Below are 16510 nucleotides of genomic sequence, written 5' to 3'. Positions count from 1 at the left end.
TGTATTCCATTTCACCATGTGTATGTTTGAGCCTTTCTTGACCTGGTTTGGGCAGAATGGATATAATATGACGCCCATTGACGGAGTATGATGCTTCTCATCAATTCTTCTCATCCCAGTAGATCACATGTCAGCTTGGATCATGCCACTTTGATTCTCACTGGAACAGATCGGAGCGGGTACAAGGCTCCGTCCTCGGATCGTTCCACATGCCGAAAATACCTGGGCGGCTACTCGGAGCTATAAGCTTGCCTGGTTGTGAGAAATGAATGGAATGGTCATCAAAAATGCATGGTAAGAGTGGATATTGTAACATAATGTACAACCGCTAGATACTATCATCCAGCCAGTTTTCAAGTAGGCTTCCAGCCTGAAGACTTCAATTCCTTCACCTTTTGCGCATCCTCGTTCTTGATGCGCTCGATCGTCTTATCCCGATTGTATTCCATCACTCGCTTCTCCTTGAAGTATTTGACCTAAAAAGTAAGCCTCGTTAGTATGTCAACTGACAAAAAGGACGACATTGCAGTGCGTTCATATTTCTCTCCCGAAACTAGATCAAGCACCGTAGAGAAAAGTAAGAAGCGTACGTACCCAGGTCTTCGAGCACGCCTCCTCAAACTCCGCTACCTCCTTCGCGCACTTTTGCCTCGCTTCTTTGTCGTTCTTGATTCCGTCGAGAATATCGTTCCGATCCAGGCAGGCGAAGAAGTGATCACGTCCTTCCCAGCAGCGCGCGCGACTTGTTCGGTCCGGAGCGATGCGGCCACCGTCGGAGGATTTATTGGAGTCGCCGGAGGACCAAGGGAGCCAGCCCATTTTGAAGGTAACGGATGTCTTTGGTGCTGTGTGTGGAGATAAATGAGGGTTCGTGGACAAAATCAATGTCCCAGTGTGGCGAATTCGTGGAGCTCGAGTGTAGTGGCTCTGGGACTGAAGTTGTTTCGTTGCTCCCGCGGGCTCGGCGAATGCCAAGACTGTTGATCACGGCCTCAACGCTGTCCGCTTCTTCCCACAGACAATTCTTCTCTCCTTACGCTCTCCTCGACTTTCTACACCCTTTTCATAATCGAACGCTTCTATCACAGTTACAGTTCTCGATCTCCGACCCTGGTGGTAAGCGCATGTACCCTCGGCCGCCCTTCGCCTCGACTTGAGCGCACCGCTCATAGCCAACCCAAAACCTTCAGACTCACCAGGTCGCCAAGGGAATTCCCTGGCTCCCTAGTTGATGCCCGGGCGCCGGCGCCTTCCAGCGGGGTCGCGAACCGACCTCCCGCCACTGAAGATCATCCGCAAGATCCTCTTGCTGCAGGTTGCCTATTATGCCTGCGCCACGGTGCTCATCCTATTCACGACAGTCGTATACGGTGCGCCGTTCTCGCTAGACCTGATTTTCGGATGGGATTATTTGAGAGGAGATACGACGGTTGGGTGGATGCTGGGACTGGTTTGGATGTTGAACTGCTTCATTAGGTGAGTAGCCTCCATCGCTGGGACGACCTAAACAACTCGAACGAGCGTGCAACTAATTCTATTCCTAGCGTGATTTTTCTACTGCTTTTCGTCTCCCGCTCAAAGCTGGTTCCTGACTTTGCCCTTACGATCCACTTCATTCACCTTGTCGCCACCATTCTTTACACCCACTCCCTCCCCTCGAACCTACTCTGGTGGGGCCTCCAGTGCGCCAGCGCCTCGTTGATGACCTTCGGAGGTATGTGGGCCTGCCAGCACCGGGAATTGAAACCGATTGCCTTTGGTGGACTCGGCGGAAGCAGCCAAACAGGGTCATCCTTACAACCGGCTTCGGACGGCCAAGCCGAGTCCAGCTTCGGACGTGGTCGCGGCCGAGAGCGCAGTCTCCAGGAGTACGAAATGGATGAGATGAAAGCGTCTGGCGAGCACGCTGTATGAAATGCAGACAAGACCTTGGATGCCTTCGGGCTATGATTTCGTTGGCTAATTTTCCTTTTCTTCTTTGATGCCTTGGTCTATATGACTAGATCTCTTTTCTGCATCCCGTTATTGTATACCCTGCCACGGTTGCATCTGTATAGATGGCGTTTGTTCTAACGATGAGGAATGGATCATTGTGTTTATTTTGTCGAGTATATCAATTTATAATCTGGAGTTGGTCTCCATCAATGTGACTTTCATTCTACCATATTCACGTCCGAGAGTATCTTAGAAGTGGCCAGCTGTATAGAACATTATCTAACCAGGTGCATGTGCCGGACTACGGCGTCACAGCATTCCCAAGCAACCGTCCAATCTCCTGCGCAATTGCCAACGTCTTCTCCTCACTCAATTTACGCCCAATAACCTGCACCGCGATAGGAGCACCATGGTACGCATCAGGGTCATACTCAGCCTGAACAGTAGCATCCAGTTGACCAAGCGACTGATAATCAACCTTCTTCAGATCGACACTCTTATCCGCAAACGTAACCGGGACAACAACACTAGTAAAATCGAGCAAGTTGATCACCGACGCATAACCATAATACCGGAACTGATTGTGGCGGATAGCAGCCGTCGCAGTAATGGGGGCGATGATTGCATCGACTTCCTTGCCCAGTTTGTCTTCAAGCTCGCGCCACTTGTCGAGGTACTCGCTTTGGTAGTTCCATTTCTGGAGGTGGACGTCCCAGAGCTCGTTCATGTTGATTTGGCCTGCGTCTGGGTTTAGGAGGTCTTTGATATTGGGGATTGAGGGTTCGCCTGAGGCGTTTATGCTGCTGAGGACGTCCTGGTTGGAGTGAGTATTCATACGACTCTGAACTGTCGCTTATACGTACAGTGCAGCCATCTGCGGCGTAGATATTGTTGATGAGGTCGTGGCCAAAATCATGCTTATATGGTGTCCACGGGTGAACCGAATGGCCGTTTTCTTTCAAGGTTGACACGACCTTCTCAATGCCGCGGAGGATTGGTGGGTGTGGAAGAACCTGTGATGGAGTGGTCAGAAAATTCCAACTAGACGATCGCTCTTGGACATACGACACCATCACATGAGTAATATCCCAATGTGAGTCCACCCGTCTGCAGCTTCGATTTGACAGCATCTTCCTCGGCATATCTCCAAGGAATAGGGACAACTTTCGAATCATACTTCCATGGCTCCTCGGCCAGGACTGAAGTAAGGAATAGTCTCAAGTCTAGAACCGTCAGCATGTGCTATTTGACAGTCCATAATCCACAAACCTTCCGCAGAATGCGCAATGGGACCAACGACACTATGCACGGTCTCCTGGCCCTCCATACTATTGGCCATCTTGGCATACGGCATGCGACCATGGCTCGGTCTGATACCATAGAGGAAGTTGAATGCAGAAGGAACACGAATAGAGCCACCTATTACCACTATTAGTCGGGAATAAACGACCTGAGATGTTCGGCTCACCGATGTCAGTTCCAACTCCAATAACACCTCCCCGGATACCGATCATAGCACCCTCGCCTCCGGAGCTTCCACCGCAAGACCAGTTCTTATTGCGGGGGTTAACCGTCCTTCCGATGATATTATTGACAGTCTCACAGACCATGAGTGTTTGGGGGACACTGGTCTTGGTGTAAAAGATGGCACCGGCTTTCCGAAGGAGGGTTACAAGGACGGAATCGGTGGTGTCGTATTTTCCTAGCCATGATACGTAACCCATTGAAGTTTCGAGGCCCTATACAGAAGAAATAATGAGCACAAAAGATTGACTTTTTTTTGATATTTTGCAGGCATTGGGCGATCACCTTCACTCGTAGCTGGTCTTTAAGAGAGATGGGAAGCCCATGAAGGGAACCAACAGGCTTCTTGTGTTTCTCATAGTAGGCATCAAGCTCCTTTGCCTGCGCAATTGCAGTTTCAGGGAAGAATTCTAGACAGCAGTTTACCTAGGAAGACTGTTAGAATAGCACGTGTATAACGAAAAGTCACAAAAGCTGCTTACCAACTGATGCGCCAAAGCGGCCCTTTTGCAAAAGGCAACTGTCACGTCTACGGCCTTGAGCTCGCCCTGGGCCAACTTTTTGACCAGATCCGATGCGCTAGACTGCGTGATGGCAAGTTCTTGATCCGATAGAATGCCTGATTTCTTGGGGAACTCGAGGACCGAGTCTTCCGTTGGTAGGGTTTGGATCTTCCATTCTTGAGGTATAGAGTCGTTGATGCGGTTTTGCTTGTCCGCAGCACGTTCTTCCCACGAAGTTGCCATGGCTTTTAGCTAGAATGCTTTGACGTTTGTCTCTTTTATCGCGAAAGACTATTTATCAAAGATGGATTCGATTTATCAAAGATGGATTCGAGATAATATGGCAGGGTAGGGATATGCAAATGCTATGGGGGGAGCAGACCAATTTAGCGCGACTCCGGGCCCTGAGCTTCAATTTATGGAATGATAGTGCCAAACCCTATTTCCAAAGATCTTATTAAGCTTGTCATATCCGGGGCACAATTACCTCACTGTTTCTTATCGCTCCTTTCATCCGACCCCGTGGCATATCAGACTGAGCGGGGAGTTGGAGTCGTTGGAGTAGATTGTGTCTAGCCGACGTACCTAGCATCTGATCGTTGGGGCTCTTGTTTGCCAAAGCAAGCGATATACTAAAAGTTTTCTAATAAAACTATAAACCAGTAATTCCAGTTTAAGAGTTATTTAGCGACTCGCTATTCTAGATATTTGAGCTTCCAGGCTCACCATGAAGTTTGGTATATTTTCAATTCTTCGGCGTATCAGCTTCCTTAAACTTCTGATCCCATCCGTCACTCTCCACCGTCGTTCACCTCCCAATCCCAATTTTCCACATATTCTATCCAGTTCAGTAACAGTTCATATATTTGCGAACTGTGTGAGTCGCATGGCAGTACCTTTGTTGGTGGAAGTATATATTCCTGCGTTCAATGTGCAAAATAGGACACCCTTTGTATTTAATCACTTTTGAGCCACTATAATCCGGTCGCACCATTCCGGAATTAAGTAAATAAAAACTACCACTTTGGACCAGCCAATATACAGGCGAGTTTATTTTCATTCCAGTCTGTTAAAGAGATTCAGACCAATCAAAATGGTGACCAGTACAGGCGTGAACAACAGTATTTAATCTTGATGATTCGGCCGAGTTATGCACCAGGCCTAAACTTTACGCAGAGATGGGCCCCACTGCAGTTTACATCCGAGCCTTTTCTCCTCCGGCCCCGAGCTTAGTGTTCTAGTGTTAAAAGGATTTATCAGGTTAATACAATTTTGATTGATTGATTGATTGATTGATTGATTGATCGAGCAACGAAGTACCAGGGGGTGCTGGTAAGAAGACCACACATTACCCCTGAAGTAATGATTCATCGCTTACTGACTCGAATCTCAGCAAACGGAACGGGAATTTCTTCGCGTCATCTGACTCCTATGGGTTTATCCTCTCTCTGCTCGGGCCTCTCACCAAGCATGGTGCGGGGAACAATTTCTGCTCCTGATCTTACCATAGAGATTAACCTGTATAAAACGACCACAATGTGTCTATATACTTTGTCACTCAGCCATATACGGTGACGCTTTCCGGACCAATTTGGGCCACTAAGTACACAGTAACAATTTATTTTATACTTGAATCTCAATGTCTTTACTAAGTCATAATTTTGAGGACGCATTGCCAGGCTTGAACTGGTAAGTTGCATCGAAGACACCGGAGCACGCTTACTGGAGAAATCTTCCGTTGGTCTCTTCAACAAGCAACTCATACTCCGGCTGGAATTCAGTATAAAAGTTGTGCTACGATCCGTTAGCGCCACAGGCATATTATCGGGTTTGGTTGTACTGCACTTACCGGGTTTTGAGCAAACTCAGCAGTGTACTGAGCCACCTCAGAGCTAATAATTCTTTTGGGAATGCCGTTGGCCGCAGCCGCTTCGGCCAGAAGCTGAGAGTGGCAGGCATTCTCTAGCATGGAATAGAGAATAGCGGCTTCGTCAACCGTTGTTCCCACAGTCAAGAGACTAAGAGACACCAGTCAGTGTCAGCTGAAAGGAGATAAGCGTACTGTGAAAGACTTACCCGTGGTTCTGAAGGATGCAAGCAATGTTATCCTTTCCAAGAGCCTTTGCAATTGCTTTACCCTCATCTTGGGAGAGGGCAATGCCAGCATGGTCATCATAGATGCCGATACGGCCATAAAGGTTGCATGCATCTGTACGCCGCGTTAGCTAGTCTGCGTTCTGGTTTAGACAGTAATGAGCAACAAACCTTGTGTAAGCATCTCAATCGGCTTTCCAAATGCACTCCACGTTTTGCCATGGATACCGTGAGTGTGCGCCGCAGCGATCACGTCCGGGCGGGCTTTGTGAATTTCAGAATGAATCATGAATCCTGCCTCGTTGATAGGCAATTGGGCACCACCTTCGGTGACGTATCCCTCGTGATCCACAAGGACAAGATCCGAGGCCTTGATGGTAGAGAAGTGCTTAGCAAAGGGATTCATCCAGAAATGGTCCTTCAGGATTGGATCTATAACTATCAGTATCTTTCCCTCAGAGGTTGATTGCCATGGATCATACCGCGCATAGAGATATGACCAGATACTCCCTCTCCATATCCGAGCTTGCCAAAGTAGCGGAAGGCAGCGGCCATGTGCTCCTTCATCCACTTTCGCTTCTCAACAGGATCAGAGAAGGTGGGAATGCCACGGAGCTTCAGTGTACCATTTCGGTTCCCGCGGGCGAGAGACTGGAAGTTCGCATCGTTGGCAGCAGAGGGAATCTGCTGCTCGGCGGCCAAGAGAACAGATTGTTCAGCCTGCTGAGTGGTAGTAGCCGTTGTTGACATGATGGCGAGAATTATAGAAATGAAAAGCCTTGACTCTAATATAAAGACTTGAAATGGACGACCGGGTTTTTAACAGCTGCGGAGAAAGCCCGTCTACTTGTACAGACGTATAGGTGACAGGAACAAAGAAGGCTGATCGTCTCTAGGTGCTTATCTATAGCGCCCCTCCAAACCCCGCCCGTGTCATTGGAAGGCGGCGCCGTGTTGTTGGGCGTCACGGACTCTCTCCGGCTTGAACCAATCTTTTGGCTTGTTCATTTGAGATCTGCGCTTAATTCGGTAAGACTTCCCGGCGGGTTGAAGCAAAGTATGTGACGATGTCCCGCCGGATGCTGCCTGTCTTTTATGTCTTTCATGCCGTGCCGTAGTGTTTTTTTGTTGAACAACATATGATGGTCAAAATATAGAATTGAACCGAGAAATAGTGACACGATTGAGTGAATCAACAAGAATAATCAGATTTAGATGTGAGTTGCTATTGCAGGCCTTAAGCCTCAGGGTTGAATCATGTGACCTTCTAATCGGAGCCATGTGGGATTATCGCGGAGGTCGCAACTGCTGTCCTTATCCACGGATCTCCTCGCTCAGAAGCAGCTCACGACGCGGTCGAACATCGATTTGAATTACATTCGAGATCAATCACGGACCCGTATATAGCCAATTCTGTCTCACCCGACCCGGAACCTGCGAAAATACTGGCGCATGCACTTCCCACTCTATTGATACCCACCTGTTCCTCGATTGCCCTCCGATGCGATTGCGAACCCATTCTACCCAGAATTGATTATACGGTGCCCTTTTTGAGTACCGCAGGTACCGAGACCTGTGACAATGGCGGAAGGAGAGCCTTCCTACATTGATTATGAGGCTTTCCTCGACCCCGACTTCTCGCCAGCCGGCTTCGCCAACACACTCGTGCTAAGCACCAACAATGCTACCGATACACCCCTGGACCTATCGACGCCACTATCACGAGTTCTTTTTGATCTCCAAGAGATTGACACCCATATTCATGCGCTGACCACAAAATCAGCACTTCCACTGCTCTCCCATACACAAGGTCAAACGGCCGCCGCAGAACGTATCTTGCAAGAGACAGGGACACAGATTGCCTCCGTGACCCATGGATACGAGCGATTGGAGAAAGAAGTTATTGAAAAATGGAAGGCTGCTGAAGAGGCTCGAATCGCGGCTGAAAAGTCATTGGCTACAGTCCGATTGGCACGAGCCGTTGCGCGCTGTTTGTCCCTAGGCCGACAGCTTGAAAGTCAACTCGCCGGGATCACAGGTCGGGGCTCGGCAGGACAGAATGCGACAGCAGGATCTGACGACAATACGACCGCAAGAGAAGGTTTCCGAGCACTGGAGCGCGCAGCCTACACAGTCTTAAGTTTGCGGCAGATGTTCTCTGCCACATCAGATGAGGATGAGGGCTATGGACTTGATCGGGTGAAGGTCACCCGAACCTTGCGCAACGAATACGTGATTCCCGCCGAGAACATGATCAAATCTAGGGCGCAGCAGACCATCAACCGATTTTCATTATCCGGTCAGGCCAATGGCCAGTCCGGGCCCTTGAGCTACAAACAAGCTCGTGACGCTCGATCGCGACTGGCCACCGCAGCAGCTACTTTATATCTTCTGTCGCCTATTCCTAGAGGCGAAACCACGGTGTCCGACTTCAAACCCGAGCTTCTTCTCTCGACACTACAAGGATACATGCACACAGCCATCATGACCTCTGTCAACTCACTTGCTAGAGCTCTGTCCCAGCTTCCCACCATGGACCGCACGCTTGCCGATGTCTCTGCCCGATGCCAGGATATTGTTGCTTTCGAGTCTATCTTAAGAAACCTCCGATCCCCATCCCACCCTCTCTTGTCGGCTGAGCAGCCTACCGATTGCGAGACACCAACCAAAATGAACCTCTTACAACCACTTCAACAAGCGCTGGACACGTCTTCGCTACCGTCATACTATTGGCGCACGATCGCCTCTTCCCTCTCTCCACGTGTCCAGGAGATTATGAGTCGCGGTGGTGTGTCTGCACGTACGCTCCGATCCAATCGCGATAGACTCAAGTCCGAGATCAAGGAATGCGTGATGCGTGCATCCAACGTGTCTACCAGCAGCTTACTAGCTGAAAAGGGACGCCTAGGGACCGACACCGTCAACGTGGGCAACTGGGAACGAGAAGCAGCAGTCATGGTCAGCTCAGTTGTTGGGCCGCTGGGGCGGTAAAAGCATAGCATAGCATAGCATGTTGTTTTCCCTACAGGCGACCCGCAGCGCGAGAAGTCGGTTTGTTTTTACGAGGAAACCCTATCTAGCACATAGACCTAATTCGAGCACACCTTTGGACCGATCCACGATCCACGATCCACGATCTACATGCGCACGCACCACGGGCCAACTACCCCAGGAATGTAGGCACCCATGTTTTCCAGGAACCTGGCAGGAGGAAGGGGACGGTACCTTGGATCGAAGCTCACAGTGACACCACTAGCCAACACTCCAAGTAAAACCACGACCAAAACCAAAACCAAAACCAAATGCCTCCGAACTCGGGGATTTACGATGGTCAGATGACCCCTGCACGATGCACCTCTTTCCAGGCATTGGGTTGCGAAGAGGGCTGGGGACCGCGCGCACACTGCAGCTCCGGGTTGCCTTGGACGAGGGTACAATACACTTTCGCTGAAGGTGGCCAATAAGGACATCGAACCTGGCGAGGACTCAGCGATATCACATGTGCCGTGCACAGTGGCAGTGCTGATACGGTCGGAAATGCCCCGAATAGCCTCATAATCGGCGTACGTGGCCGGGGGGTCCAGGTACGCACAACTCACGACACAGTCAGGTACATGGATCCTCCCGGGAGATGCAGCGCGACAGCTGGTGATTGGTGTTGGGAGATCAGAAAGTGCAAGAGACCTGTCATCTGCCGCCCTGACCGCTTCAAAGGCAAAGAACAGACCGGAGGGACAGTGATCGACTGGAGCTTCTTTTCTTATCCCCAAACAGACCCATGGAATCCACCCATTTATGTACTGTCGATGCGGATCCCCTCCCGTCGCCAGTCAGGTTCGGAGAATTCAAGTCGTCGACGTCACCAGGGAACCGTGAGTCATGTTTATCGATAAGCCCTGCAGACGGTACCTGGCGCTACCTGGCCGTGCGCCCACTTGGCCTCGCGGTGGCGCCCTGCATTTTGTACCTACAGGTACCCGGCCCTTACAGCTGAGGGGTTGTCTAGTACGAAAAGATGTATACGTGTGGATCCAATCAAGTTCTTCGGTCGGTTCCTCCCCTGTCCGAGGGGGGGCAAAGCGTTTTGATGATCGTTCCAATCCTGCCGAGTTCCAACTTGATCCACGGCTGGGCACCGGGGTCTCAGCGTGCGTGTTTCCCGAACTTCTCACCAATCGCGTTGCTACGGTATTGAACTCCGGAGGGTGTGGGGGGGGAGGGGGCAGACGAGAGAGAGAGAGCATGGGGAAAGTGCAGCACATCATCTGGAGATCGGGTGGCGTCACGTTTCTGTTATATGAACTTTGAACTGGCTCGAGCAGAAAGGCGCATGATTTCGCCAGACAGGAATTTGCAGGAATTTAGAGTACATTAAAGTACTCTTGTACCGTGGGATATATGAATCACCGTCATGCGAGTACTGTACAATGCAGCCCAAGGTTTTCGTACAACGGGCTGGGACCCGCCGATCATCAGTGTCCCGCATTTCCGTTTGCAGATAAGAAGAGGGGGGTTGGAGAAGTGGGAAGCAAGTTGCAAAGTTGCAAAGTTGCAAAGTTGCGGGTTGAAAGTTTACACCAAGCTCGACGCAGGCACAGTGATCGGCCAGTCGGTCCCAGCCGGGCCCTGAAGGTTTGGGGATTCACGGTCGAGTGTAGTTTGTCCCATCTTTCAATAATTCCAGTTGACCGGAATTAAAGTGTCATGTCGCTGCGATAAGAGCCCCGCACCTCTATACTTAGCATGTAGAAGTACATAGGGTAGGGTCAGTGCCCAGATCGTACCTCAGAGGCTCGAGCTTGAGCTCGAGCTTCCAAGACCAGGGGCAAAACAAAAAAAAAAAGGGAATAGAAACCAGAGAATACGAAGCACGGAGATTTTTTTTTTTTCTGACAGAGCGGACCGTTCGGAATCGCCAGACCCTTACCGCGTAACCACACCAAGAGACGATCTGTAGAGAGAGAGTATGACGGAGACCCCTCCAATACTCAGCGAACCCTGCGATGATACATCCACGCGGATGCAAGGGGGTCGCATGGAGAAAACAGGCGAGAGTGCAAAGGTCGAGACCGTCTCGACCGATCTGCTTCTCCAGAAGAACCAAACTTGAGGGCATGTTGGCGGGGCCAGGACCAGCTGGGCCTGGATATGGGTCATCGTTCCTTTGGGTCTGGCAGGTGGTGAACGTCAAAGACTCCCAAGGCCTGGAGGTACGAGGTCTAGGACCCTGGTGCACAGGGTGGCGGAGGCGCTATGAATCATCGGGGAGGTGCCTGGTACCTTCACGGCGTGGGTGGTGGTTGGAGGATAAGATGGAAATGGAGACCATTTCCTCCCGCTCCTGGTCTAGCGTTCGTGGAGTTGCCAAAGTTCCCACAGTTCCTGGGATTGGTAGCAGATGGTCTGGAACTCGCGCCCGACACGCGGTTATAGTCGCATTGCGATCTGGTGAAACACTCGATGATTCGCATCGGTAGCCCCGGAAAGCACTGGAGAAGTTCCTGGGATCTTCAACATTGCCCCTCGCTTCCGATAAGCCTTTGCTTTCTCGTCGTCACCATTCTCTTATGCTCTTACCTTTCTTACTTCTGGTTCCCTACGGAGGTCTTTTTTTCCTTTTCTTTTTTTACCTTTACCCTTGAACCCTTCATCTACACCGGTCGGACATATCACCTTTCTCTCTCCCTCCCTCCCTCACTCTCGTGTCAAGTATAACCAGGCACAACCTGAAACATTTTGAACGATCGGGTCCCACCATCGCGATCTATGGCCATTTGAGATGCTCGCGATCGCCTAACTCTCTTTCTCCTTCTCTTTTCCCCTTTCCTCCCACATTTTCTCTTTCTTCTTCACCCTTGCGTCGCCTTGGACTTGGAAAGCATTCCATATCCAACCCCCCTCTCCAACCCCCCGCCCCCTCCTCTCTCTAGTACGTTTCGAAACACTCTTTGTTCCAGTAGTCTTATACTAAGGTTTTTGCGCGAATGTTCAGTCAGTGCTATCCGACTTCGTGTCTCACTCCCCGAGCTCTCCGGCGTAGCGCTGCGGCTTTTACACGCCTTCGAGTATAGAATACCGGAATATAGTGACTTGGATCGGGTTGCCGGCTTTGCGACCGGAGGAGAGTGGTTTTCGCCCCCTCCGGAATTTCGAGAGAGACCCTCGACATCACACCCGCATCCACCGCTGACGCCCACCATGGCCTCCTTCCTCCCCGTCAACACCTCTTCCCCCGAGGACCACGCCATGGACGGTGCGACGACTCCTCGTGCCAACCCTAATGGGGTGCCGGTCACCCCGGAACATTCTTCCATCGCAGATTCACGCCCGGACGCCTCCAACGAAGGCCTGTCGCGGGCCCCGTCCTCTGGTCACGCCAGGAACACCTCATCGTCTGACGACCACATGCATGATGACTCCGAAGGAGATAACGATACCGACCACGAGGGCGAGCCGGGCAGTGCGCCGCCGTCGAAGAAGAAGAAGGGTCAACGCTTCTTCTGCACGGATTTTCCTCCCTGCAGCCTGAGTTTCACTCGCAGTGAACACCTCGCCCGACACATTCGCAAACATACTGGCGAGCGCCCTTTTCAATGTCATTGCTCGCGCCGCTTCTCCCGACTCGATAACTTGCGGCAGCATGCCCAAACCGTGCATGTGAATGAAGAGATCCCCGGTGATTCGTTGGCGGCGACGGGTACTCGATTCCAACGCCAGGTGCGTACGGATCGTGTACGCCCACCCGGCCGTGCTCGAGCAGGTACAGGAGGCAGTGCGGGCGGTCACAGCCGTGGCCACAGTAGAAATCTGTCGACCTCAAGTATCACATCCACAGCATCTACCTTCAGCCAACCCCCGGAACTTCGGCGACGACCCCCGCCCCTCATGATGGCCAACGACCCAACGGCCCGAGCTCGCTTAGGGCTGGATCCGATGGGAGAGCCTCCGAGTACGCCGCCAGGCCAGATTCGTGGCATTCCTGGGGCGGCTCAATCGCCATACACCCCGTCCAATGTCTTCTCAGCCGGCCCGGGTGCCAGCCCGCAATATGCCTCTCCCATGTCCTCTGTATCCCATGGTTTCTGGGAGGGTAGGACCGCCGCTCGTCGTCTTTCCGTCCCCACCAGCAGCAACCCATTCGTCCCGCAGCCCGGCAGCGCATATCCTCCAGCATATGTCAACGCGCCCGCTGGACCCCCGTACCCGCCGAGCGCGGCCGGTGTCTTTGCGAGCCCTACTAGCAGTAACTACCCCTCGTCTCGTGACGAAAATGCCATCAGCGCAGCCGAGGCAGAAATGCGGAGACGAACATGGCATCCTTCAACATATCCTGCATTTGGCCGGCCAGGAACCAGTGGCCTAAGCCAATTCCATACCCCCGACACCGTCCAGGCACCGATCAGTGGAAACAACAACAACTCTGAACATCAAACCCGACTCCCTGGAATTGAAAGTTTCGATAAAGTTGTTTCTCAACAACGACCTTTGACTCCACCGACCCGCAAGGCGAGCCCTATGCAAATCGATAGTCACCATCGACATCCTCCAGGCCATGGCTTTGGACCTGGCTACAACTATAACCAACCGTCGGTGCGCCCGGCGCCTCCAATTTCCGGACCTGGTCACCGTCGAGGTCATGTTTCTTGGGACATGTCTCTGCATCACAATCTTACAGGTCTTGACATCCGAGATCGACGAGCTTCCCGTGATGCATCCCAATGGAGCCAGCAGACCATTGCAGAGCTCCAAAATGTTTCCTCTCGGCCCTCTTCCTCGTACCAGCCAGCTTTTGGTCCTACGGCGGAGAGAAGCCCCGAGGAAAACCGTGGTCACGCACCCAGTCTTTCGACTAGCAGTCGGCCAAACCACACATCCCCGGAAGACTCGAGCAGCAGTGAGGGCGTTCACACTCCATCCACGGCATCCGTTGAGTACCACCCAGCGATTGTGCACAGCAGCGGGTATATTGAATCGAATGATTCTTCGCTGCCATCCGACCATCCTCAGCCGGTAGGAACCCCTCTTCGAACGGACGGCTCTCGCCTCGGATACTAATCGCCGTCATAGATCTGTGATCGACAATCTCCTCACACCGACGGCTACCCGGGTCACGCTGAGCGAGAGCCCCGAACTGGTGTCTTCTCCGACTCGTCCGCACGGGAATCCGGTATGGGCCGGTTGGAGGCCCTGGTGGCCGTCGCGACGAGCGAGAACAAAGGAGCAGCCAAGCTGTTCCTGTAAATTGGATCATCCTACATTCTTCTGTGCCTCGACATTCTTTCTGTCCATTCACACATTCATGGACATTCTCATCTTCCTATCTCTCTCCCTTGATGAATTGACGACTTGATGACTTATACATGATGGAAATCTCCTTTCTCCTTCAGATGTTCGGGAGTTTTGTTTATTGGGTCAATGGATTTCCGGTTCCTTGCATGCCCTGGCGTTCGTGCGGAAGCTATGGATGGTGGTGTGTGCATGATGATACTCCAGCCTGGATTTGGTCCGGGCTGTCTGCGATCGTGGTGTGGCTTCGATCACTCTTTGCTTGGCCGTATGTTTCAGTCTTTGGGAGGACATGTGTCTACAGTTCCGTTGTGTCTTATTATACTTTTTTATGATGGTCGATTATGTGCCTACGGACTTTTGATGATCGTTATACGCAATATGACTGATGAATTTCATTGTGCGTTTTGTGTTGTAAGACCCCTAGTGTAGCTGAGACGATCTCCAACCCGAGCGTTTTACCCCGCATGGACGAGGATCCCCCATTCCCGAACTCCCGCACGAGTTCGCCCCAGACTACATTAACAGAGAGGGTCCGATCCCATGGAAGAATCCTACGAGTGTAGAATCCCCAAGTTTCAAAACCGTGGTTGGGACGATAGCAAGCGGAAACGGGTTCGATGACCAGCCGGTGACGTCGATAGGGGAGCATTAGACCAGTCTAGTGCCGAGCTAAAAAGCGTCCCCGACTCTGGCATCAATTCGCTCCAAGCAGCCCGTAGAGCGTGAAGTAGAGGTCAACGAGGCTAGAAATAGACCGTAAATAATTATGTACACATTTCCCCTTTTTTCTTGTTTCCCGTAACCCCATTCCAAGCATGCCAGCCACCGACAGGCCAAACGAGGTTCTAGCCGCAGCACATGCAGGGCCCGAGTCGAACAATCCGGGCATAGACGTCATAGTCCGGTGACGGCGACTGACACTATAAAAGCAAGGACTCCCAATCCTGACAGGCACACACTCCAATCACCCTCTACCTTACTTTACATCACATATTTCACCATGTCGAAGAGCCGAATGCCCCTTTACCTTGGCCTCGCCGCTGCCGGCGCAGGTGGTTACTACATGTACCGCGCAGGCGGCGATGTCGACGGTGCCAAGAAGGCAATGAAGAGTGCGTTTCGTCTCCTCACAGTCTCCAAGTCCCGCAAGTCCCGCTAACACATTCCAGTTGACGCCGAGAAGGCTCGCGAGAAGTTGCCCTCCCCGAACGATGCCGAGAAGGCCGGTGCCAACTACGGAAAAGAAGCTGGTGCGGCTGTCGATGAAGCTGTACGGTCCCCCTCCCCCCACTCCCAATGAAAAGTACCTCGTACTAGGGTATTATTTGAGCACGGCTGACCACTGCAGATCAACAATGCCCGCTCCAAGTTCAAGCCTGACGAGAAGATCCCCGAGCTGGCGGAGGATGGAAAGAAGAAGTTCAGCGACCTTAGCGAGGAGGCGCGGAAGAAGTTCAACGATGGCGTCGATAAGATGGATCGCACTGTTGAGCAGAAGGCTGCTGAGGCCAAGGGAACTGCGTCTGGCTGGTTCTCGAGCAAGAAATAAATCCGGCTTGTTACTTGCATCTTGTGGTTAATTAATTCCCAATATTATGTTTATGATCAATGATTGATTCTGCCTGTGTGCTATCCTGGGGGAAAATTGGAGTACTTGAGGCCTAGAGGAGTAGAGGATGAGTGGACAAGAGGGAATAGCTTCATCTCATGCGTGTCACGGTGGGGTACATGGGGCTAGAGGGTCTCAACATCCAAATGCCTATTGTCAATTGTGAGCTGCTGCTATTCTTGGTCTAGTGCTACTCGGCCTTGCTAGTTCTGGCCTGTCCGTAGTCCTGGTCGCGACATTCCAATGCCAGAGCATCACCACAGTGACCAGAATGTCGATCTCACTTCCCCTCGAAATATTCAGTTCTGTACAAATTATCAGTCGATTCCTTGTTAAAAAATTCCATATTCTTTCTGCTGTACAAACTGCTGAATCACTTTATTTTAATCGAGACGCGTGATTTTGACGATTTAACCTGATTGGGACAAGTACGTTTCCACGCGACTCCGACGCGTCTCAGGGACTTTCGCTTCGCGCCCTTCATTACGCTTCACGCCTTCCTCTTTCTAATCCTTCACTTTCTCGTTTTTACCTCAATTCTTTCTAATAACCTGGT

General features: G+C 51.5%; 7 protein-coding genes across 7 annotated transcripts; 4 read left to right on the top strand and 3 right to left on the bottom strand.

Moving 5' to 3' along the window:
* Positions 1 to 353: 353 nt before the first annotated feature.
* N7443_010565 (cytochrome c oxidase subunit 6B family protein) lies at positions 354 to 819 on the bottom strand (the record flags this gene model as incomplete). The annotated part of the gene is made up of 2 exons (XM_056890621.1): positions 354 to 476; positions 595 to 819. The coding sequence occupies 2 exons, from the start codon at positions 817 to 819 to the stop codon at positions 354 to 356; spliced, it is 348 nt and encodes a 115-aa protein (XP_056737112.1).
* Positions 820 to 1231: 412 nt separating this feature from the next.
* N7443_010564 (protein SYS1) lies at positions 1232 to 1914 on the top strand (the record flags this gene model as incomplete). The annotated part of the gene is made up of 2 exons (XM_056890620.1): positions 1232 to 1476; positions 1545 to 1914. The coding sequence occupies 2 exons, from the start codon at positions 1232 to 1234 to the stop codon at positions 1912 to 1914; spliced, it is 615 nt and encodes a 204-aa protein (XP_056737111.1).
* A 322-nt stretch (positions 1915 to 2236) lies between these two features.
* N7443_010563 (amidase) lies at positions 2237 to 4205 on the bottom strand (the record flags this gene model as incomplete). The annotated part of the gene is made up of 7 exons (XM_056890619.1): positions 2237 to 2749; positions 2799 to 2948; positions 3001 to 3158; positions 3205 to 3354; positions 3404 to 3674; positions 3745 to 3885; positions 3942 to 4205. The coding sequence occupies 7 exons, from the start codon at positions 4203 to 4205 to the stop codon at positions 2237 to 2239; spliced, it is 1647 nt and encodes a 548-aa protein (XP_056737110.1).
* A 1476-nt stretch (positions 4206 to 5681) lies between these two features.
* Positions 5682 to 6806, bottom strand: N7443_010562 (class II aldolase/adducin domain protein; the record flags this gene model as incomplete). Its single annotated transcript, XM_056890618.1, has 5 exons — positions 5682 to 5756; positions 5812 to 5980; positions 6039 to 6171; positions 6228 to 6488; positions 6539 to 6806. 5 exons carry the CDS (start codon positions 6804 to 6806, stop codon positions 5682 to 5684), a joined length of 906 nt encoding a protein of 301 aa, XP_056737109.1.
* An 831-nt stretch (positions 6807 to 7637) lies between these two features.
* N7443_010561 (putative Golgi transport complex component Cog5) lies at positions 7638 to 9047 on the top strand (the record flags this gene model as incomplete). Its single annotated transcript, XM_056890617.1, has 1 exon — positions 7638 to 9047. The coding sequence occupies one exon, from the start codon at positions 7638 to 7640 to the stop codon at positions 9045 to 9047; it is 1410 nt and encodes a 469-aa protein (XP_056737108.1).
* Positions 9048 to 12254: 3207 nt separating this feature from the next.
* On the top strand, positions 12255 to 14297 carry N7443_010560 (C2H2-type zinc finger protein; the record flags this gene model as incomplete). Its single annotated transcript, XM_056890616.1, has 2 exons — positions 12255 to 14066; positions 14124 to 14297. The coding sequence occupies 2 exons, from the start codon at positions 12255 to 12257 to the stop codon at positions 14295 to 14297; spliced, it is 1986 nt and encodes a 661-aa protein (XP_056737107.1).
* Positions 14298 to 15345: 1048 nt separating this feature from the next.
* On the top strand, positions 15346 to 15894 carry N7443_010559 (uncharacterized protein; the record flags this gene model as incomplete). Its single annotated transcript, XM_056890615.1, has 3 exons — positions 15346 to 15457; positions 15515 to 15615; positions 15694 to 15894. 3 exons carry the CDS (start codon positions 15346 to 15348, stop codon positions 15892 to 15894), a joined length of 414 nt encoding a protein of 137 aa, XP_056737106.1.
* Between the last annotated feature and the right edge of the window lie 616 nt (positions 15895 to 16510).

Source organism: Penicillium atrosanguineum (genome assembly GCF_028827265.1).
Source record: "Penicillium atrosanguineum strain IBT 20685 chromosome Unknown utg000008l_segment0_segment0, whole genome shotgun sequence".
Classification (NCBI taxonomy): domain Eukaryota; kingdom Fungi; phylum Ascomycota; class Eurotiomycetes; order Eurotiales; family Aspergillaceae; genus Penicillium; species Penicillium atrosanguineum.
This window is presented reverse-complemented; position numbering and strand designations above follow the sequence as displayed.